Raw genomic sequence first — 24380 nt, 5'->3', positions numbered from 1 at the left:
ATTATAATGGGGTCTAGGCCAACAGATGCAGCTCAAATATTCATTTACTCAACTCCAAAGATCTTGAATAAGGCTTTCATTACGACTTAGTCATTATTAGAAACTTATATTTATAACCATTGAGCAATATGTATTTATTTAATTTGGAGACTACCCAAGAAGTTGCTCTTGATGGGATATTTTATTTGGCACTAGCTTTTAAAAATGAATACCTTTTGCTTGGCTTAAAACTGGTATCAGCCATCATAACATTATAATGGACCCATTATTTGTCCTGACAGTTTTCAGAGAATTGTTTTCATATAATTTTATGGTCATGATATAACACTATTTAACCATTATAACAGAAAATTGTGGATTACAACACAGAAATAACAATGTCAATTTGATGAAATCACTTTTTGATAAAAAAATGTTAATTAATTTTCATATTTATATTTATATAAAAATGATAAAATGTTTTCTTTATGCTCTTTTATTTATTTATCTGCAAAATATCATTTTTTACATCCCTAGTAAACCTTCATGACAAATTAATAATGCCTATTATGTTATTTGGTTATCACGTCTTATAAAAATAAATATAGCTAGAATCATGAAAACAGCCATTGTAGTGTCAGAATGGCAATCATATGAAACCATGATATGGCATGGAATAGTTGAATGATGGGTTCCCCTGTCTTCTAGATTGTGATTCTCTTCTCTTCAAAATAATTAGATCATAGAACTTGCTATTAGAAATTTAAAACATGGAAGTCTATTTTTGACTTTAGCAGTTTCATTGTCATGACCTCATCTTTTTTTCCTGATCAGGTAAAGAATACTTGTAATTTGATTGTGGGTTGCACGCTGCTCTCAGCCGAAGTACAGATTCGCAGAGCAAATTCACTTGACAAATTTAAGGCAGCCCATGTTTATGTGGGGATAATATATGTCTCTGTCTCTTTGTATGTTTTTCTCAAAGCAACAAACGGTTGTTATTTGTCCACAGGCCACAGATAAAGTTGAGCTTAAACAAGATGGGGTTGTACTGTAAATACCCATTATATATATAACACTAAATAAATCTGGAACTGCATCTGGTTTTTATTTCTCTTTCTTCTCAGTAGAAATTGAACCTATTGGTCACAAGTGAATTATCATTTCTTTCTGTGTGTATTGGAATCTCTACTTGGTGTTTTAGTGAGGTTCTATGATGGAAAAACATCTGTTAGATTATCTGTAATGGACCCTCCTTTTTGTTTCAGCAAGGAATTTTATGCTAAGCATGATGATGTTGAAGCCTCTCGGGTTCCCTCGTTTAAGACTGCTTGTTTCCATTTTCCAGGGCCATGAAGCCATTTTATCTTGAAAGGCTGGCTTTTACATGCCAAACCATTATCCTGAAACAGATGGGGACCTCCTCTTGCTAATGGTACGTGGTGGTAAACTGTAGGCATTATGCATCCATATTTGATTTCTGATGGCCTGTCAAAAGATCTTGATGTTCAAATTGGTAGATGATGCCTGTTATGCCAGGGGACCCTTTGCCAGAAAGCAAGCTTGAGATAATGGTTGAATAGTAATGAGTGAAGATTTTACTGAAGCTAGGCAGAATGTTTGGTGGATATTCGTAGTGCAAATATTCTATTCATGACCATAGAATAGAATCAGTTTTTCTCCATCAGTAAATTTGGTGTATATGTTGGCATTATGTTAGGATCGGTTCTCTAGGGATTAAGAAGACATTATCCTTTATTTGCTGAAATACTCTCTCATTCCATCATCCACGTCGGTTTGTGTTTGTGCTAACAATTTACATAAATTCAATTTTCTTCTCTTAAATTTTGCCGTGCAACCTCACGCTCACCACTAAATAAGATGTCTGAGCTCATGATTCAGCAGGTGTTGGCACTTATTTATAACTCAGTTATCGTCACCAATATAGATTTCAGTTCACTATGTTCTTCATATGTTTCATTATGTCATATCATCATACCACAATGAACTTCCATAACAGGCATATAAACATGAATTGGTAAAACGATGTCCATCCTTAATGAGTCATTAACCACAATTGTAGAGGTAGGAAGCCAGTTCACCTGTAATATAGGGCAAATATCCATATTCTTGGATCACAATTTGATACATTTTTTATTAACTATGTAGCCTAATTTAGAAAAAGTGTTCGAAAAGATTACGAGCCAGCAGCACATCTACATTATGATGCCCCATACCGTCAAACATGAAAGATTGTACCTGCCACCTCCCACATAAGTAGAACCAACAGCGCAAGCTCAACAAATTGCACTGTCAAGATAATCCTATCATGGTCATAAGCAAAAGAACAAGCACGCATAAGAAAAACACACATCAACAAGCCTGCATTCTTGAAGGCTTTCTGAAAGCATCTCTCTAATTTTTCGGGGCAAAAGCATCCCTTGTCGATTTTCCTTAACAAGGCGAGTAGGAGGGTGGAAAATGACAGCAACAAATCAAATATATTTTCAGTGTCTGAAAAATTCCTTGACAGAACAATTTACAAGGCATTTGATAAGGAGCTTCATATTTTCATAATACATAAGAAGCTTGGTTAATCAGAATATAGATAAACAGTGTTAACAAATTGTTGTATGAAAAAGGATCAGATAAACCCTACATGAAATGATAATCCGTGGTTGATATTGGAGGAAACATTGCCGCTATTCACACCATCCCTCATCACCAAATAACGAGCTTTATATTCAACATTGAAATGGAAATATACCATCCTTCAACCTGTCTTGCTTCCAAGTTTCCAGTATCTCTGATGCCGATGGCAACTCTGAGAAAGGCCTGCCTGTGTCGGCTGTTAGTGAGTTCAGTGCTGCATCAGTTATAGGGGTCTCTGTGTAGCCATGAAAAACTGAGTGCAGTTCATTGCCTTCATTCCCAGCAAATGAGCTAGATGCCACATTATTTACTCTTTCTTGCAAGCTAATGCTCATGCTATGGCTTCCCTCAGTTCGGTCAAGAGGTCTCTCTGACATGAGGGAATCTTCCTGGCTACACAACGGGCTGCCATCATCATCCATAAGCATTTTACCGGGAATATGAGCCTGAATCTCGTCACAATTATTGTCACCCTCGTCATTACCAGTGACAGCAGGAGTTACTGCTGAAACATCACTGGTATCAGTGAGTACAGTGGTGTCCAACAATTTCATGCCACAGAAAGATTGCAGTGCTTTCAGAAAATTCGGGACAGGGTCTTCTATCACAAGATCACAACTACTTATATGGTTCAATAGGTCACACAATTTATCCTTGCTGAATCTATCCATGTTTATCTGGAAGAGGTTCAGCCATTGAATTTCACTTACTTTCAATGAAGCATAAGCCATACCATTAATGAGACTTACAGTACTTTTGAAATTTTGTTGACCAATGGTCTGACATATCATTTCAGTGAAAAGTGATACATGAGGAATTTCTCCAGCTTCCAGAATCATATCAAATGCATGCTCCAATAAATGCCACTACAGATGAACCAAAAAAGACAGTCAATTCTTCAACTAATATATGTTCTTCCATAAGCTGACAAAAGGAACAATAGCAATCCTTAATGCCACTTGGTCTACATGAGACTGAAAATGCAGTAATAAACTGCAATAATAGTACAAGATATTGTAATCAATGCTATCAATGCTACTGGGTGATCTGAAATACCAGTATCAGTTTATTACAACCGAAGATCTGCATGAATATTTCTAACCACATATATACTTAGAAGGAAGCAAGATTCCCACTTTTGCAGACCTCATTATCAAACTTTCTAATCCTCATACTGTAACAACCGTGTCAGAAACCTTAAGATTGTGTCAATGAAACAAACAACAACAGCAACAGGCAAAAAAAAAGTGAAACAAACTTGGATAATTCAAACTTGAATTATGGTTTATCTTAGAATCAACATTTTTAACTCCCAAGGTGAAAAGAACAAGCAATGATACAAGTCCTTGAGGACCTTCATAGCAACATTCCCATTATAGTTGATACAAATAAAGTCATAGTGAAATCCAAAGAATTTTTACCTTAAACAAACAACAGAATAACAAAATGGGCTTCTATCATCCAATTCAGTTTCTTTGTTATCAGACAGTATTACTAAGAGTATGACAAATTTTAACCCCAAAATATCCATCATCTGAAGTGGCACAGAGGGAGCAGAAGTACAGATTTGGATGTGGTAATGGAGACACAGACTGCAGAGAGAGCGAGAGCAACCGAGAGAGAGAGAGAGAGAGAGAGAGAGAGAGAGAGGAACAGAAAGAGCTTGTAATTAAAGTACTATCTAATATTTGCAAAAAGATTAACCTTAAAGTTGCCAATAATTTCATAAGCGAGTTTGTTGCTTGGACATGAAACTAGAAAATACAACTACAAATAGATATAGTTTTAATCAGCAAGAAGTTACTCCTGATAATAATATAGTCGCAATAAATGACACTTAGTTGAATAATGAACAGGAAATCAAAAGGTATGTGTATTTGCAGATGGCGAAGTTGGTGTTGAACCCAAATGAAGATTCTGGATGGTAAATTGACGAGTCTTAAGCAAAAACAAATAAGACTGGTGTTTCCTAGTCCCAATTTTACTCAGGTTTCTGGAAGATCTCTAACATGACAGCTTATGGAAGAAATCCTAAAAAGTACTGCATGCAACTGGCATTTCAATCCAAATGGATAAAGACCAGACACTTCTCAGTTGCATCACAACTTAATGAGGCAGAAGCTTAACCAGTGAACAGGAAAGCAAGTCATACTACAATGGTAGTTAAGCCCTCAATGTTAGCGCATAAATTTTGCAATAAAACAGGACTGAAATATTATGTTTTTGATTGAAAATAAAAAAGGAAATCCTAGAGAATAGAAAATACCAGGAAAATGAGGGTTTGGAAATCAAAATTTGTGAAGACAACATGAAAATAGATTCAACCAGCAAACTTGGCATTCTTTTAGTAAAACCAAAAGAATAACAAAGATCATGAAGCATAAACAATTGTAATTGTACCAAAAGAATAACCAATCATGAAGCATAACAAAGATCAATTATAATTGTAAAAGGTCATGGTACCAGATTATAATAATGCTCCGACACCTAGCACTTGTAATTAAAGAAACATGATGCCACCAAGAAACTCAAGCAGAATCTGGTAAATCTTTCAAATAAACATAAACAATTGTAATAAACAAAAACTAGCATACCTTTCCATGTCTGGATGCTTCAACCAGTAACCATGCGTGTTTTCTTTGATCTAGTTGGTACCCACAGAGGGCCATCTCCTTGTACACATACTCAAAGTATTCCCATTGGTGTGCAGAAGCAGATGCCTCAAGCATAGAGCTGTATGAGTATGCATCTAGCTCAAGTGATGAATCATTGCCAGTATAGGATTTAAAACTAGAAACAGTAGCCTTAGTGGCTTCAAACAGTTCTTTTGCTTTTGCGAACATATCACTGTGACCATAAACTTTCAGCATTGCATTTACAGTTCCAATATTAGGAGCACAGTGATCTTTCATGTGTTCAAAAATTGAAATGCAGTCATAGATGTATCCGCCATCCAATGACGACAGAATCATGCCAGTGAATGCTACCTCCAGTGGTTTAGTAAGAGGAAGACTTTTCAGCTTCTCAACCTGAAAAATATGACACAGCAGTAAGCAAAATGTTGGATACACATCTAGATGATCTGAATCCATTTTAATGATTAAATATTGGCCGGACATCCATTGAAAATAAAGGTAACATAAGAAAGAATAAGTGCCAAGAGATCAAATATCATGTTTATTTTTCCTTTTTTTTATTTTTTGGAAACAGAATTCAAATGTGTGTGTAGCAGGTCGTTAGATATAGATATAAATTAAACAAATAAAAAAAGCCATTTAATATAAATAAGCATGTCGTGTAATTATAGCTTTTTTACAGCTACACTAAAAATAAAACTAAAAAGACCCTCTTTCTAATAAAGTTTAGAGATAGTTGCCTTTATCTTCAGTGCAGAACATGCTTAAAACAGTAACTAATTGCAATGCCTTAAAGAAAAGTGTAAAGGAGATCAAACTAGTCATTTAATGGATCCTGGTTCTACTCAAGCTAACTCCTCTGCCAGGGTAAGCTGCATTATGTTGAATCTCGATTAGTGAAAAAAGAAAAAACATTTGATCTAGGAGTAGGCTGCTTCTTGAACATGAAGTTCAAAGAATAACGTGAAATATTCTTTAAGAAATAATTTTCTTATTGCACTTGTGTTTATGATGATGAAGAAGAAATCCAAAGGTTAAACGGATTTGATGTTAGATACAATAAACCGGTAGAAGAGTTATGGCAGTGTTAGAGGCAATCTAGAAGGATGAGATGGAAGAGTAAGCGAGACAGCAGAAAGTTGCGGGGTGACGCTGATAAATGACAAGATTTGATAATTCTGTATTGTTTCTTCCCCCCAAATAACATGCATTCAAAACTTAAGATTTGATAGCCTTGTTAAGGAGTACCGTACCAGTTAGGTATTGGTACAGTACATAGCAAAGCAAACCATGCCAACACAGTATGCAGATGAGTACTGGTTCAGTATTTTTTCCTTCTTCTTGTTTTTCATTTTTTTGGCTTTGAAGATTACTTTAAGGATCATGGATCTTTAGATTAGGATTTTAAGGATATTTGAATGTCATTTTATCTCATATGGATCCTGAAAGACCGTATGATTGCTCAATAGATGCAATTGTAATAATTAAACATAGATTTGTAACTTGGTATGTAGATGCATATAATTGTATGCCCTATTTTCCATCATCCACATCTTTCTTTCAATCATTACCTTCTTCTTGAAATCTAGCTTTTGACTTTTATCATTCTCCCCTTACTTTTAACTCTAATGTTTTTGCCTTCATTTCATGGAAGTATATACAACATTATCCCGGCATATAGGTGGACATAACACCCATAGATCTAGTTATTGTCTTATTCCTAGGCTTATGATTGCACCTCTCTATATCTCCCTCTAATTGTTGCTGCCAGATTTACAATCAACATTTACTATGGAGCATTGGTCTAACAAAACTGGAGGATTTGCGGGTGAACACTTTGACAAGCAAATATTTGATTTCATTTCCATCCTATGGGCGAGTGTATAAGCTAATTGGATTCAAAGGTTCTCTCCGGATTTTCCTACAAATTTTTCATTGGAGACCATGCCAAATTTTAGCCGGATTTCTATATTTGTCGTGTCCTATATATGCACTCCAAGTTATAAAATACCTAAAAACTAACTTCAATTTAGATTAATGTAGAACCCGACTAAGGGTACTACAAAATTATGGCATGATTTTAAAAATTTTAGGCCTATTTTAGGCATAAAAATGGAAAAAAAAAAAAAAAAAAGAACAATGAAGAGAATGGAGAGGATTATACCTGATTTGTCTTGAATTTAAGCTCAAAATTAGCAAATCTTCTATCTTCCCCAAATTTTCCTCGCAAAATCCACTCTTTTCTTGAAGAAAAAAGAGGAGCATGGAATGCCCTCTACTCTGTTATTAGGGTCGGTAAGAGTCGAACTACCCCGAAGAATTCCAAACCAGGCAGAACTGGGTGGTTCCACTCAGTTCAAGCTGATTCAAGCCCCTTACTAACCCGACTTGCCTTTTCAACCCAACACCACACCAATTCAGGTCGGTACTCTAAACCGGACGATTTGGGTCAATTTGACATACTTTGGTTTTAACATAAAATAGATAGATATGACTACATTCACCAATGACCTATACAATAGGTTGACAGAAATGGTGAACTCATGATAGCAGAAGTAGAAGATGAATATGTTGACACAAATGGTGAACTCATGCTAGCAGAAGTAGAAACCTCTTACCAGAACATCATTTGCAGGAAGCTTATTGATTCCCTGCAGTGACTCCTTTAGAAGTAACAAATTTGTGCTTTCAAGGCAAAAATTCCAAAGAATATGTTTTCTACCTTAAAAGACACATTTTTTAAAATTTTTAAGCAGCAGATTAGCATAACTTTCCTTATTTCAAAGAAGCATGTTCCCATATGCTGAGCACTACAATATAGTCTGCAATTGTTAAGGCTATAACTTGTTATACCACCTATGCCTTTAGGGAACTACAAATCTCATACTCAGCAAAATAAAAATATCCAGTCTCATTCATCTTTTCTAAGTAAGGATCTAATTACTTTGAAGTTTGAATACTAGTCTCACAAATAATAGGAGACATCACATACTATACTAAAATATTTAAGCAGTAACGATTCGTGCATAGATCATGATTATAGTTTTAGATATGTTATTTAGTGCATATAGAACATAAATGCATGTGTAATTCTAATATGTCCAATACAATTTTCTTTTCTTAGGTGCTCCAATATTCTGCAAATGATCGCTCCTCTTCCTTTGCAACTAAGATCTGAACACCGAGTAAACCTATTTTGGCACTCCAAAGTTCATGTTTATTGCACTACTTCGGTCAAGTCATATTCTGGAATACTCTTAGGGCAAGAGGCCTAAGTGGAAATCTGTCTCGATGGTGGAATAAATCAAGTAATTTAGACTTCATCTAGCCGTCACCCCACTAGCTGATGGAAAAAATATAAACCAAGGTTGGAAGAACCTGTGCCGACAGGCGTGCCAGCCAACAACTGGTATAGTATGGTACTAGTTTATACAGTACTGAACTATGGCTTACTGGAACCATGGGGAGAGAGAGAGAGGGCCGAAGAGGAAGGAGGGAGAGGAAGAGCGGGGGGAGGAAGAAGGAGAGGGAGGGGGAGAGAGAGGGAGAGGGGGGACTCACCTACATCGAAGAGAGCAGAAATTAGGGCTTCTCAGGCTCCAGATTAGGAGATGAACCTCCATCTAGGAGTGGAAGACATGAAGGCCACGAGACTTGAGGAAGTGGTCGACGGCCTTGTTGGCGTCAACATATTCTTAAACCCTCTAGCCTGACCAAAGGTGGAAGCTCCCTTCCTGCCGCCAATGACGCAGCGAGGGCTTGAAGATGGCGCAGCAATTACCCATCCCAAGAAATCGAAGTGAAAAAAGAAGAAAGAATAGCGGTAGCGAGGGTTTGAAGACAACGATGGTGGCAAAGGTATCAAGGCTGCAGGTGAGGAAGGGATCGAAGCATCGAGGAAAGAGAGAGGGGGGAGGGACTCGGCAGAAGAAGCTTCACAAGACCCAAGAGTGAAGAGACGATCGCATGAGTCAAGAGGCTTTTAAACCGAAGCAATATGCTAAACCTTGCCAGTAACCGACCAGTCCGGTTCGATACGCTCTGAATCGACCGGTTTGGTACGATTCAACAATCCCTAATATAAACTAAGGCTGCAGTTGTTGGCCCATTTTCTTATTGTACTAGGCCAAAAATTGCAACTATAAAAGCTTGACAAAAACCTTTGATCAAAATGTTTGAAATTGTCAACACATCAACAAATGACAAGAGGAAGTCATCGATTAGACCAGCAAATTTATAACTATAGCAAGCATTTATCTCATAATCCTGAAATTGAACTTCCAAAACCCATTTTTTATCTTACAATCAAAACTCATGAATATATAAAAAATAATGAGAGAAAAATGGCTAATGATTTAGAAAGGTCATTGACTGACTGCTAATATGAGTAGCATTAAGCATGCAATGGCACCAAGTTTGTAGGTTCCAACTCACCTCCATCATTGCATCTTTCCACCTCCCATTATTACAAAGGCAACATGCTAGCTCGTAATAAACACAAGCTGCTCCAACCACTCCTCTCTTTTCCATATCCCTAATTGCCTCAACTGCTTCATCTACTTTACCCTCTTCCCAAAAGGTTCTCACAATAACTGCAAAATTTGAAACCATAATAAGGGGATCCGGTAATGAAATTTAAGAGACCGAATGACATGAAAGGCCACTTGTTTTTGCTACTACCTTTATACGTTAAAGCTTTTGGAGGTAGTCCACTTTTTTGCATCTTTTCGAAAAAATTGTGGACAAAATTATGTTTCCCCGCTCTCAGCATCACCTTTCAACAAGTAGCTCCTGTAAGACTAAATGTACAGCTATAATCTGAGGATAGACAAGTACTAACATAGAGATGTTAAATAGAACATACAAGCCAAAATACATGCCTTTCAGCTAACCTTCCTTCTATTTTTTCCCTAATATTGCCCTAATATTTGATAAATACGTACATCCAAAATCCACATAGGAAGCAAGATCTGATCTAACATACCAGTGTTCAGTAGTATAAAACAAACACTGCAATCATACCATAAAAGAAAGGAGAATTGTGTTAAGCTGGTACACCTTTCATAAAAAATGAATCAGGCCCCTACAAAGAGTCACGACAGCATACATTTTATGGTTTGAAAACATAATATATGATTGGGTTCTCGTATGTCGAATGCATTCATTATATCAAGGTCTGTCAGGGAATAACCAAATAACTCATACTCTTCACAGAAGTAACTTTCAACATCATTTAAGAAATTTGCTTTAGATGTATTATCTTTTGGTAGACAAACTGAATCTCATGCAAATATCCATGCCTAGCACCTGAATCTATCTCGCAAGTCAACACCCATATCAATGTTCATAACATCGTGGGGTATATGTCTATTAGAGACAAAATTACAAAAAAATATGTTCAGAAGTTGGGAAAAGCTCCATTTTTGGGTGTAATAGTCACACAAATTTGGAGTTCATCATAGTAATGGACAACAAATTTGTCTTCATCATGATGCATGGTACAGCCTATACCACTGATCTAAGATGAATATCAAGACGGTGTTCGTCTTGATATGCACTTGTTCTAGGATTCCAGAGATTAGTGACTAGACAATCAAGATAACCATATTTAGTATTGTATATTTTAATTTACAGCATTAGATCCCATTAAACTTTTTTAAGCCAATGTCTATCTACTGTTTTACAATTTTCCGCCTGAATGTACAAATCACAGGTATGCTGTGTCTCCCTAAAACGAGCCAATAAACTTGCTACCTTTCATTGTTAGTGCTACTCAAAGATCTAAAGTAGAACAGCTGAATATACAATTATCTGGTTATATTAATAAAAACATTCAAAGTGCCTTCTAAGGATACCAAAAATGTCCTTCAATTCACAATGCTCATTTACAATTTTTAACACTTGGGAGCTGTTCGATTGCATATGCATTTTTCTGAAATAATTAATCATAAAACATGATTCTCTGCAAAACAGGTTTTTATTAAAAAAACAGGGCGAGACTTGTTTCCACAAAACCTATTTTTAAGGTTTCCTGATATATCCATTTTGGCAAATTAGACTTTCTGGAAAACAATTTTGTAAAACTCTCTCATTCTGATTTTTTTCATAAATTTGTTTTAGTAAAGTTTGTCAACAAACAGCCCCTTGAGGAAAAAATATAGTAAATGTTGAGATAAATGAAGATGTCCAGATTGACTTAACTCCACATAACACATATACCACTCCCGAGTCTCATTCTTAGTACATGGCTTGAATACTGATTTATTTTATTGTGTAATATAAATTGGAGTTTCATTACAAGTCCATAGACACGAGATAATAGATATATTTTGTTCAGCATAACAGAAGAGAGACTTAGTAGGATTCACATTAGGTTCACAGTTACACGTCAATCAAAGCCTAGATCTTAGAAGGCATAAATCCAACACCGAGGATCCAAGAATTAGTTTTAATAATTAGCATATATATTTTGAGGCAGTTAGAAGGCACAAATCCAACTTACTGAAGGAGCTTATTTTGGTGAGTTTGTAAGACCTTATCTTACATAGGATACAGAAATGCTGGTGTTTGCTTTATCTGTTTGTGTCAGTGGCTTTGATTTTTTTTTTTGCATTTATGTACATTGTTTGAGTTGATTATCATATCTGCTAAGAAATCTATGTTAGCATGTTGACCATTTGGATTATTTAAAGATTGATACATGAAAGGTATCTTCTCTTTGAGCCCTTAAAATGGTACTATGATTCCAATGCTGCAAGGTGCAAGGTCAGTCATCTTGGTGCTAGAACTCTATGCAGGTCTTGCTTGAGATTAAGATGAGATCTAAGTGCTTATTTAATAAAAAGCTGTGACACATGAGTTATTATTTTGATACCAAAAGCATGAAAAAAAAAAAAGAAATAGTGGATTGATTTACATATGATAGTAATACTACTTCAACCAACTTTTTATAAAAAATATGTACAAGACTGAAAAAGAAATCATGGTAGAACATTCTCTACTAAGTCGTAAGAGAAAATGGCTGAAAATGATCACTACGGAGTATCTTGTGGCCATCTTTATGAGGGCCTCGCTTTCAGTTCCCTTTTTATTAAGGGCATTTTTGGTTATAAGAAAACCAGTATGTCACAACTCAAGACCTCACCTCAAAAGGCAATCCGGAAGGTATTTTTTGGGTTCCTTAGTCCTGTAAAATCACCCAAGATCTGCTTGGTGAATTACCGATGTAGGACTAAACATACGCCCGCACAGGTTCTCACATATTCCCTCTGTTCAATCCCTAACATCCTCGTTAGGCTAAGAGTTCAAATTCATTCAAATCTAGTCACAACCACCACGATCGGCTCATGCTCAGCCTCCATAAACCTATGTTGCAGTGTCCTCTAGTCCACATATACTATGGGCCGAGTTCGCTCTGATAACATTTGTCACAACCCAAGATCTTATCCAAAAAGGCTAGCCAAAAGGTATTTTTTGAGTTCCTTAATCGTGTATAAGTGCCCAAGATCTCCTTGGCGAATAACCGATGTGGGATTAAACACGCCCGCACAAATCCTCACACAGAGGAAAAAGAAAAAAAGGGTGGGGGAGAACTTTGGAAAAGAAATTTAGGTTTTCTACTTGCTTGGTACCTTGAGAAGTTTGTAATTTAGATAAAAAAAAAAAGATAGCCTCCACATTCTAGAAAAGTTAAATTTTAGTTTTATACTGCTTTTTCAGAAAATGCAAATTTCATCTTTTAAAATGGAGATGGGAACACTCTTTCCATAGTCTATACTTCTCAGCAGAAAAAACAATTAAAAAAATACTTCATTAGTTTTCGACCTTCTCTTAGAAACTTTAAAAGGCTTAAATTAGAACGAGTACTCTAGATATGTTGTAATACTTAGATAATTCTGATTATACTTGTGCGGACTCATACGGGCGTGTGTTTAGTCCCACATCGGTTATTTGCTGGAAAGATCTTGGGTACTTATTAAGGATCAAAGAACCCAAACAATACCTTCTGGCTAGCCATTTTGGATAAGATCCCGAATTGTTACAAATGGTATCAGAACGGACCCGGCCCATAACCTATGTGGACTAGGAGACACTACAGCACGGATTCATTAAGGCTGGCCACAGGCCGATCGTGGTATTTGTAATTAGATTTGAATGGATTTGAACCCTTAGCCTAACGAGAACGTTAAAGCTTAAAAGGAGGAGTATGTGAGGATCTGTGCGAGCGTGTGTTTAGTCCCACATCGGTTATTTGTTGGAAAGATCTTGGATACTTATACAGGATCAAAAAATCGAAACAATACCTTCCGGATAGCTATTTTGGGTGAGGTCCTGGGTTGTTACAATACTTGTAAAGAAACTAGAGCATGTTGGATGTACATTGTTGTGTTCCTAGGGTGTTACTGTTGGATGCCAATGGAACTTGAGGGAAGATTTATAAGATAATAGTTGGTTCCCAGTGGAGTATGGGTTGTATCATTAGGCAATAAGAAAAGCATAGACACATAAGTTGAGCTTTACTGATATAAGAATGTTGAGGCGGACTAGGAAAATAGTTGGAAGGATAATTTGCAAAAGCACGACAGTGGAATTGGGAATCAAGTGAAGATTGTAGATCAAATTAAGATGACAACTGTTTGCACTATAAAGATAAGATAAATCAAACTAAAACAAAATTTGTTCTAGAACATGAGATAGCCTTGATGGAAGTTGTAAGAATTTGAAAATTTGGCAAAAGAGGAAACGTGTCCTCGACATGATAAATATGAAGAATTCATGAAGCCAATTTTATAATAACAATTTAAGGCTTATTGACAACAGATGGCGCGCCAGGAAGGGGGCGCCTCCTCCCACCGTTGACTACCCCTCAGGACTGCGGAGGCTCAAGAACCTTCTCGCTAGGGGGCTATGTTGCGGGGGGGAAGGGGGCCTTGAATTTAGTCCCACATCGGCTAGTAGCGGAAAGGTTCTATGCCTTAAATGGGGGATGGAAATCCTTTCCTCTCGAGGCGCCTTTTGAAGGGCAAAACCGTGAGGGCAGTGGTCTCCCCCCGTCTGCGCTGGACGCACGGGCCGGAGCGCCCAAAGCGGACAATACCTCGGGAGGAACGCAGTCCTCTTTCTCTGCTAGCTTAATGTGGGCTATGCTGTTGTGTGAGACTCCGGCCAAAGGCCGTCCCCGCAACAACTACAGTTATTATTCACTATACAACTATGACATTTACAATCAAATATGGCTTTTAGAGGTGTTTAGGCATCTCCAACATGGAAGAAAAGGATAGCATAACTTGCATGGACAGTCTAAGGAAGCAGATACAGAAGATGTGAGGAAACTGAGAAATCATGTCTAGTTAACCTATCAAACCCCTGCATATCAAGGACACCATAATCATTTTTAAATAATTATATCAGCATTAAAATAATTATTCTATTTGCAATAAGGTTGAGGAGTAGCTCTCCAAAACTAATCCAGCCAGCTTTCCAATGCCAGATATTTTTGCTTGTAATATAGGATCCTCCGGCAATATTCTCCTCATATAAATTAGGCAATAATATCCTCAACCACACCTCCTGCATAAATCTTGGAGGCAATAAATCAACCCAGGCAGAAGAAGATTGCCAATATTAAAGAAACTAGAGGAAGAAGAAAGTAGAAAAGAAATCCAGTCTTTTATCAATTTTTCTTCATAACATTTTGCACTAGCTCCTCCTCCTTTCATAAACCTCAAAAGACCTCGAAAGGTTTAACTAATCCACTACATTAACAACTGAACTCATGATCACTGATCCAAGCTAAGACTTAAAATATAATTCTGTTTATTATCCCGTTCTCACATATTCAAGCCATGATAACTTAATCAGAACAAGCATTTGATGCTTCCAACTTATCTGAAAGATGCATCTATGTGTGGCACCGAAAATCATACATAATTTAACTGACATGGAGACCTAATCTCACGTTATGGACCTTGAAAGTTAGAGCCACTATTGTGCCCAAAAAATAAATATTCACCTAGTAGAAACTTAGACAGCTCCCCCCCAAAAAATAATAAAATAAAAATAAAAATAAAAATAAAATAAAAGGAATGAAAAAAGAAAAGAAAGGAAAAGCGTAACAAAATTTAACAAACCTCTAAGTAGCAAAAAACCAGCTCCTTGCAGCATAAAATAAAGAAACTAGGTTTTATAACACTCAAATTGCCCTCCTTTCAGTTCATGGTCTGATTCTATATGCATCTGCATTTTATAGATCCCCAAAACCCTTCTTCCAACAGATTATGAAATCGTGGATGTTAAATGATAAAGGTGCACCTACTGGCAGAGTACAGTAAATTGTCAAATGCACATAAGTTCATCATACTACAATAATTAGCCAAATAAATGATTAAAACCATTGCAGGATGTGACAATATCTTTGTTCTACCCAGTTCTGTTCATAGCACACTCACTGTATCCAGAAGATCCAACCAGCATAAACTGTACAGTGTCCTGTAATATTTTTATGCCAATAAACTATTTATCTTCAAGCCAAAAATAGATTAACAAACATTCAATTATTCAGATTACAACATGTGCCATTTAGTTAAATGGCTGAGTTGGATTTTATGTGCAAAATCTACAAAATTATGTAGAATTACCTCCATGGCTAACCCAAAAGTTGCTCCTGTAGGCTTTAAACCACTAAACCTTATCTGCTCCAACACCCAAAATACTCCTTTCCACTGATGAGATGGGATACAAGCATTTAGCACCTAATGAAATGTTTATATAATATTAAACAGAATGCCACATGTGATTTAGATATTTATATTTGTATTGTTTTGCACAGAATTGTTGAGGTATAAGGTATCTTACAGCATTATATATGACGATGTCAGGTTCCAAGCATGGATCCCAGTTTCTGCGGTTCATATTTTTAATCCTTTTGGAAGGTTTCTGCCTCATACACTCAACTATGGTCATTAACTCATTTAGAAGACCAGCTTGGCCGAGTGTCACAGCAATACTGTGGTATGCAGCCATATCAGGATATATCTGGCCATCTTCCTGACCATTATTGAACCAGAAAAAATAGTGATCAGTAAATTAAGAGAATAAAACAGCAAACTATACTCCATCTTTTTGGATCAGAAACTGGTGCAAACATATATGAGACTGCTGTAAATTGTTGCAGCAGAGAGGAAAATTTCATTACTCGCATCACATTAAAAATACGAAGAGCTTCACTGGGCTTCCTTGCCTTCCCAAGAACTGCTAAAAGTTTTGTGTATACAAACCTACATAAGGAAAAGACCCCATCAGCTTTTCCTTTATGTATCCTTCTTTGTTAATCATATGATTGTAATGAAAATCGAGTAACAATTTTACTGTTCAAATAGAACATTATCTCAGAGAATAAAACAGCATACCTAGGAATTACCTGCTTTTCCGATGTTTGTAACGTTTTTGATTATGGACCCATTCCACAACAGACAATGCTTGGCTCCAATTTCCAAGAGCCCCAAGCCCTTCAAGTATTTTAAGCAAATGCATTTCAGTAAAGAATAAACCCGACTGCTTCATCAACCTTGAAAACTTCCAGTCGTGCAAATTAAGGTCTGTGCTGCTTAGTCTGCAATACAAAATTCAGCTTCTCAGAGGTTGCATGTTTTATAATTTTTATTTAGGCAACTGAGCCATGAAAAGATGCAAATAAGAATTAGTGTAACCAAAGACGAGAATCTTTATTTCAATGGTATGCCAGTCTTTCGTATATTAGTATGTTATCCACAATTGTCAGCATATTGGAAGTCATGATCAATTAATAACTAAATGAATTTCATGTGAGCATGTTGTCTGCAAAATGCAATGCATTTACAGTATATAAACTACAGTGTTGCGCACAAAGAGTAATAACCATTGTTATTATTTGATGGAAAAGACTCACTCAAGACCATGATTAGTAGCTCAACAAGAATAACATTTAGGGAAGTGATCCTATGACAAAGTTCAGCTGCTGTTAGAAATGGGAGTTCATAAACTATATTGAGTTGAGCAATAAATCCATAAAAAGTCCAAGCCAATAAACTCAAGGCCACTCTCAACTCTTTCTCAGGGATTAACCTCAGAAAGTTATCTAAAGTGTGCAGTACTTCCTAGCAAAACAAAGCTAATGCCTTCTCGCAGGTATAGTTGAAACTTTGCTGTATCAATAAACTTGAAAAAGCAAAAAAACAGGAAAATATGGTCCCAAAATGACGGGGGAATGGCCCACATCCATCCCCACAAACTGAGCATCCTCTCATTACGAAGCTGTGTCACTGACAAATTAAGTCAGAAGTAAAATTCTCTATTTCTGAGGGAGCCAGTTCATCATAGAAGAAAAATAATTTTTTTAGAGCTCTCCACTTCTAGAATTCCGATAAAAGAACCAGAAGATTGAAAAATGGAAGACAGAACGCATTAATATATTTACAAAGAGAAAAAAAGAAGACTAAACGCATAAAAATAGAACCTTTTTATGAGCAACTGAATCTTCTCTTCATCTCCGAGATTTTGTTTCCAAGGAACCTGCTTCATCTCTCGTTTATCCACGACACCTCCCACCTCTTCCACGTCGTCATCCAGAAGCCACCGGAACCTCTCTCCATTCCTCTCGGCGAGCATCTCCCTCAGCTCCACCAAGTGCTCGCCTTTCAGCCTCCCCTCACCACACTCCTCCTTCAAGCTCATAAGCCCTCTCAAATCGACCTTATCCGACCTCTCCCACGGCTTCCCGGCGAGCGCTAGCGCCTTCTCGTTCCTCCGTCGGAGCTCCTCCCTCACGGCGCGGTACTCGGCGGAGACGGTGCGGAAGTGGGCCTCCTCCTCCAGGGCCTGCCTCTGGGACGCAGAGAGGGGCAGGGGTTCGTCCTTGAGAGCTTCTTTCTTGTCTCGGCGGAGGGCTTTCTGGATTTCCTTCTTGCGGATGGCGTGCAGTATCTTGGGAGTGGGGAAGACGCCCTTGCGGAGGAGCCTCTGCTTGATGGCTTCGGTGTTGGGCTCAAAGGACTTCTTCCCTTCGGAGCGGGGGAGGAGAGTGGGCATTAGGGCGGAAGGAGAGGCGAGAGATGCCTCCATGGCGAGAAGAGAGAGAGAGAGAGAGAGAGAGAGAGGAGGAAGAGAGAGATGCGGGGCGCGGGGAGGAAGATGATAGTGAGGAGCGCCTCAGCACGTTGCTGGCGGCATCTTCGTCTCAGCCCTCGGTGCGAAGGCATACATTAAGAGGACAGAGTTTGTATTTTTTGGGCAAAAAAATTATTGATTTTCTTTCGCGATGTAGACCGTTGGATGACAACTTCCATACACCACAAAACACTCCAATATTTTTATCCATCATCTAAAAGGGATTGTACGGTGAATTCATGCCAAGGAATATGAACCGTTTGTTCCAGGGTGGAGAAATTTTAAATTCCTCACGCAGCATAAATTTAGAATTGATTCTAAAAATTTATTTATTATTTTTTTATTTTTATATCATCCTAGTTATAATTTTTTATATATTTTTCCCAATAACCATTCCATAATATTAATATTAAAGGGCATTTGGTATATAGGGTCACGAGATAGCCGTATTTAGTTGCACAATGATAATTCTACATTGCAGTGATCCTAAATCACCCCAATCACTCAAATCATCGCTCAATCTAATAATAAATGTCTGTCCTTAAGGTCAGAAATTTAAGATCACTTCAAGGTAGCTATCTTAGACTAGAAGTTGAGGATAAAAATATCTCTTAGTCTAACGAAAAAAATTGATACAATAATATACCATGAATATATTATATCAATATTATATATAATATTATATTATGTTAATATTATATATATTATATTATAATATATTATTAATTATATTATTGTCATATTACTATTCAATGATAATTTTAAATGATTATAGAAATATATTATTGTGCTTTATATTTATATAATAAAAGTATTTAACATATTACTTCTATTTAATTTATTTTTCTAATTAAAAAATTATAAGTATTAAAAATAACATATTATAAGTATAAATAAAATATTAATTCCATAATAACAATTAATATATCTATATAGGATTAATAATTTATAGAACTAATATATATATTTTATAGAATATATAAATAATTAGTATGTAAAAAATATTAATATTTTATTATAATATATTTTATATGATTGTTAAATATATTTTTATAGAATAATCAATAATAGTTTTGGTTTTATATGGTGAGTGATCTTGAATTCCCACTTGTAGATATCCAGAAATTCTTGATTCCTCGAACATAGCATACCAAATATAGCGATCTTAAATCATCGGAATCAGATTACCTCGGGATAAGGAACATCGATGCTCTTCGAACATCTTGGCGATTTTATTTAAGTCACTAAATGCCACCTTAAGATATAAAAGTTTTTTATAATATTCTTCTTTCTATACTTTATTAGATTTTTTCTTTAGTGCGAGGGTTGGGTGCAGACAATGATACGGTGAATTAGTAAAATAGTGTTTATCATTTTTTAACGGCCGCTGCAACGTTAATACCATTGAGAGCTTGGTTGAAATGCTTCCACAAATATTTAGCTCCAATTATTTTTTAATAAAAAATATTGAACTAAAAATTTGGGACAAGATTATATCTTTAAAGAAGGATATATTTTCTTTCGTGCAAATTCACAGGTAGATCTCACAATAGTCATTTTGAGATATTTGCAGATGGATGATTTGTACAAGTTGTGATTTGAGATTTGTGCAAAGTTGTGATCCAATGGTGGACGTTGCAAACAAGATCCATCATTCTTTGGCATGAAAGATAAAATTAAAATCCAAAAATCAGTAACATGGATCACATCCTATAATATTTAAATTAATTAAATAAAAATTAAATTTTTTTATGTATCAAAGAGAGAAAAAAATGAGAATTCAACTGAACATTCAAATTACTTAAATTTGATTTTTTTTATTAGATATAAACAAAATTGAGAATTCAACTGAACATATAAATTAGTTAAAATTTGATTTACATATATTTTACTCTGGATCTTATAACCACAAGATTTTGAATCCATCTCTTGGTAGAACAACCAAGCAGGGACTTGACGACCAACCTAGCTTTTTTTTTTTTTTTGGTGCAAACTTACCTAGTTAACTAGCACATTCTAAAACATTGGATATAACCACAAGTAATAACAGTTGCTAGTCAGTCCATGTATTGATTCCCATTCTAGAAAGTAAGGAAGACTTTGAAAGTTGTGAAGCTTATCCTTTCCTACCCAAATTTGTTATAAATAAGGATGAACATTATCTAGCTAGAGGCAGCATTAAGTCTAATGAATTATTGTTCTCGGATTACTATCAACCAAAAATAATAAAATCAGGCTTATTTGGCTGACATGGTGCACATATTCCCATATATTCTCTACTTTGCTTGTAGTAGAATTACTTTGTAAAATTTGATAGACAACACATTCACAACTTGACCAAGATGATCTCATACTATAAATCATACATCAAAGGAAATTTGAATTTTATTTTCTGTAGACCCATCAAAATTAACTTTTAGTCATCCTGATTGAGAGGGTATTTGAATACTAGTAATATTATTGTCAAAGTGTAACCTTTCAGATAAAACAACACCCCAAACACTCAAATAACGATCAGAGGAGGGCGCAGCCCACATAGAAGTTTGACGCAAAGAGGGGATAGATTAGGCTCGTGCTCAACCAAAGGGATTGGATTCAAAACCGGAAGCTGTAAGGCTTCGCCGTTTGAGAACACTGGGGGTTCGGGGGGTGGAGCCCCCTGACCCTGCCCCTTGCGGGATCAGGAACTACTAATCCTTAAAAGATCAAAAATCTTCCACTATTCCAGGGGAAGGAGTCATTGAATACCGAAACTAAACGTTGTGTAAAATCTGTAAAATGGAGCTATAAATATTATGAATAGTTGATTGCTTATTTTGGAAGATATAAGCATTTTTTCTTTTCAGTAAGCATATAGTAGACCATGGCTTATGGATGCATGTGATGTGGAGTCACAAAAAATATTTAGATTCATGAAGGAGCACCAAGTTAGATAGCGGATAGAAAGTAACAACCATTTTGATGATTTTGGAAACTTCTATTATATTGCTTATATATACTACAGCTTGGCATGCACATGCATTACGTGATTATGAAAGTGAAAACACACAAATAAAAACGAGCATGAAGAAATGGATAAAAGAGAAAAGAACAAGATTTCTTAATTTAGGATAGAATTTGCAAATGAAGCTAATAAGAATAAAATTTGTTCCATCTTTATTTTTTGAGATTGGAATTAGAAAATATCAAACTACTAATCTTATTGAAAAAACTTTACTGAGTACATGCAAAACAAGTGCATCTTTAAAAAGATGGCAAGGAGCAAGAAAAATAAAATAAGATAAACATTATTAGAGTAATCAAATGAGTACTCTAAATAATTATGCAATGTTTTCTTTTTAGGACAAAAACCCCGCTATGTTCGCAAAACCCAAAAAAGATAGAAAAAGATATGATGAGGTAGTAAACATATACCTAAATGATTGATCCACATATTTTTTTCTCTTTCACAAGAGAGAGAACTTTAAAATGGCAATTTTTTTTCAAAGACACAAGAATATATATCATAACATCAAAAATAGAGTGGAGATTCTTGAATACTAGGCAACTTATCTTCCTAATCCTAAGTAAATAAAATAAGATGATCATGACTAGACTTTAGTATGACTTTAGCATCACTTTGAACACTATACATGAAGGCTTCCTTTATAGGTCAGCAATCCTTGGACTTTTAGAAAACCCAAAGGATAAAAATAGTTATGTGAAACTAATAATTACGTATTTAAGTGACTATTTATTTTTTTTCTCTTTCTTAAGAGAAAGACTATTGAATGAAATATATTTTTCAATTTAGGTGAGCATATATATGGCAAAGTAGAGAGTGGAGATGCATGTAGCATGAGCTACTCCCCTCTTTGCTTTCTTGATTAAAATCAAGAAGAAAACCAATTGATGCACCCTCCCTTTCCAATCAAAACATGGTATTGCATATGAGTACAGGTCCAGTTATTATTTCTTTTTCATATAATTGAGTTATAAAAGATCATCTCATAGTGAAATATGCTGCAAAAGCTTCTCTTATTGAATATATAGATATCTATTCTACTATTTAATGCAAGCTCTCTCCAATGTTGCATTTGAGAGATTTCTTTGGCCATATGCATTTCCACATTATCTCTACTATTATAATATGGACATATGGGGTTCGATTCCATTACTTCAGCTCCAACTTAAGCTTAGAGATTGCATTTCAAACAGTCCAGCGCAACTCCTAACTAGAGAGCAAGGTGGGGGGTTGGTGGGGGAGGAGGGGTTGGAGTATCTATGTTTTTTCCTACATTTAAAATTTTAGTAGATCTTAATTGTAGAAAGTAGAAAATTTTATATGCCACATATCTTTTGGAGAGAGGAGAGAGTTATATGGTTTCTAGGTTGTTTGCATCATATATAACATGTTCAACTATAGATATATCTTTACTATTATAATGAAACTTTTTAAGGGTAGGACTTTACTTCCATAGACTCCATTTTTGATATATCTATAAATGCAATCTTATGAGATAGACTAGTTATGAACAACTTCTTATATATTTATTTCAATTGCAAAAGGTACCTATCCATTTTTTCTTTTCCTTCTTCAGAGGTCACTCACCATTTTTTTTCTCTTTTCTCTAAAATATCTGCTCTATTGTTCCTCTTTTCCTTTCCACTTTATCCTCGATAGACATGGAATATGCTAAATATTACTATCTACTTCTATTCCTGGATTTGAATATATAAAGCCAGACTCTAAGAGTGAGACCATGGGCTCTTTATCCATTCAAAGAGGGAGAGGGCACTTTCCTAATTAAAAATACATGTAATGAAGCAGTTTTTTTTTTTTTTTAACAGAATGGATCCCGCCTTGTAAGTGGGCCTTATCAAGACTATAATGAAACCAAACTCCAAGCCGATATGAGGCCAACATTATAAATACAAGAAAAGAGAAAAAGAACCATCAATCAGTGTCTCATGTACTAACCTTCAAAAATGATCCAAATATTTTTACCTTAGAAATTCACACTATGCTAAAAATCTTAGAGGACTTCAACTTTATCTTTTTATAAACCAAACTTTCAAAAAATAAATTATGATAGATTATAATTGACCATAAATTTAAGATTTTTCTATTTAGACACGAGCTATTTATATGATAAAAAAATGAAAAGATCTAATTTGATTTATATTTGAGAGATAGAGGGATATAAGGTATAACAAATTTTTAATTTATAAAGTGAAAAGTTTTTCTATTTTCTTGAGAGATTCTAAGGTATGAGAATAGTGGCATTAGATATCCTTGATATACCAAGATTTTCAAGAAAGTCAAAACTAGGGAAAAGAAATTTTTAAATCTAGCTAAAAGATGTTTGCACATGCACATATCATATGGTGCATAGATGGCAATAAAATCTATTATATTAAAGAATTTTTTTGATATGTAATAAGGATACTTTCGAGGAAGAAGCATGATCCCTATCCTAACATGGGCCACACATGTTAAATATCGAAGGATCTTGAAGAATCCAATATAGACAATATACAGAAGTGCATGTGTGTATTTGCCATGGAAGTGATTATATGTATTTTATGCTTAAGTGGGATCTTAGATATAAAATTTTATAATCTATTTATAATTTTTAAATATAAATGAGTTTTATAAGATAATTGGTGTGTTACACATATATGTTGTTATCTCAAAAAAGATGCTAAAACCAACTATAGGGTAGAAGGAATAAGAGAGAGAACTTTGGAACATGAAATCTTTTTCTTTTATCTCATTTTATTTTTTCCATCTTTGACTAGGGAAAGGAAAATCCATCCTTTTTTCCCCTTTTCCCCTCCTTGACTAGAGTAGGTACAAGATTAAAATTGTCTTTTCTTTTTGACTGAATCTTGAGATTGAATTTTTTCTATGTTTTTTTTTTTACTTTTGTTAGCTAGGGCAGGTCAAGTAAACTATGATCCACTTATATCCACTATTTATCCCATTTG

At 35.4% G+C, this 24380-nt stretch overlaps 1 protein-coding gene across 4 annotated transcripts; it reads right to left on the bottom strand.

Annotated features, from left to right (window-relative positions):
- Window positions 1–2457: 2457 nt before the first annotated feature.
- LOC120108265 (pentatricopeptide repeat-containing protein At5g67570, chloroplastic-like) lies at window positions 2458–18495 on the bottom strand. 4 transcript variants are annotated; one of them, XM_039121849.1, is made up of 9 exons: window positions 17761–18495; window positions 16687–16878; window positions 16462–16543; window positions 16122–16313; window positions 15905–16018; window positions 9948–10041; window positions 9702–9859; window positions 5226–5660; window positions 2458–3497 (listed from the first exon to the last, which is right to left on the bottom strand). In XM_039121849.1, the coding sequence occupies exons 1-9, from the start codon at window positions 18363–18365 to the stop codon at window positions 2724–2726; spliced, it is 2646 nt and encodes an 881-aa protein (XP_038977777.1). In that variant the 5' UTR covers window positions 18366–18495; the 3' UTR covers window positions 2458–2723. The 4 variants fall into 4 exon arrangements, with proteins under 4 accessions (XP_038977777.1, XP_038977778.1, XP_038977779.1 ...); XM_039121850.1 differs by having other exon boundaries at window positions 15905–15988; XM_039121851.1 differs by lacking the exons at window positions 9702–9859; window positions 9948–10041.
- Window positions 18496–24380: the final 5885 nt, after the last annotated feature.

Source organism: Phoenix dactylifera, unplaced genomic scaffold (assembly GCF_009389715.1).
Source record: "Phoenix dactylifera cultivar Barhee BC4 unplaced genomic scaffold, palm_55x_up_171113_PBpolish2nd_filt_p 001243F, whole genome shotgun sequence".
In the NCBI taxonomy this organism is placed as follows: Eukaryota; Viridiplantae; Streptophyta; class Magnoliopsida; order Arecales; family Arecaceae; genus Phoenix; species Phoenix dactylifera.
This window is presented reverse-complemented; position numbering and strand designations above follow the sequence as displayed.

Coding starts and splice junctions, on each gene's coding strand:
- LOC120108265 (XM_039121849.1), bottom strand. CDS start 18,365: ATGGAGGCATCTCTCGCCTCTCCTTCCGCCCTAATGCCCACTCTCCTC. Junction 10,042..15,904: donor CTTTTGGGTTAGCCATGGAG/GTAATTCTACAT, acceptor ACTTGTTGAAAG/GTGATGCTGAGAGCGGGGAA. Junction 9,860..9,947: donor AAAAGCTTTAACGTATAAAG/GTAGTAGCAAAA, acceptor CAAATTTTGCAG/TTATTGTGAGAACCTTTTGG.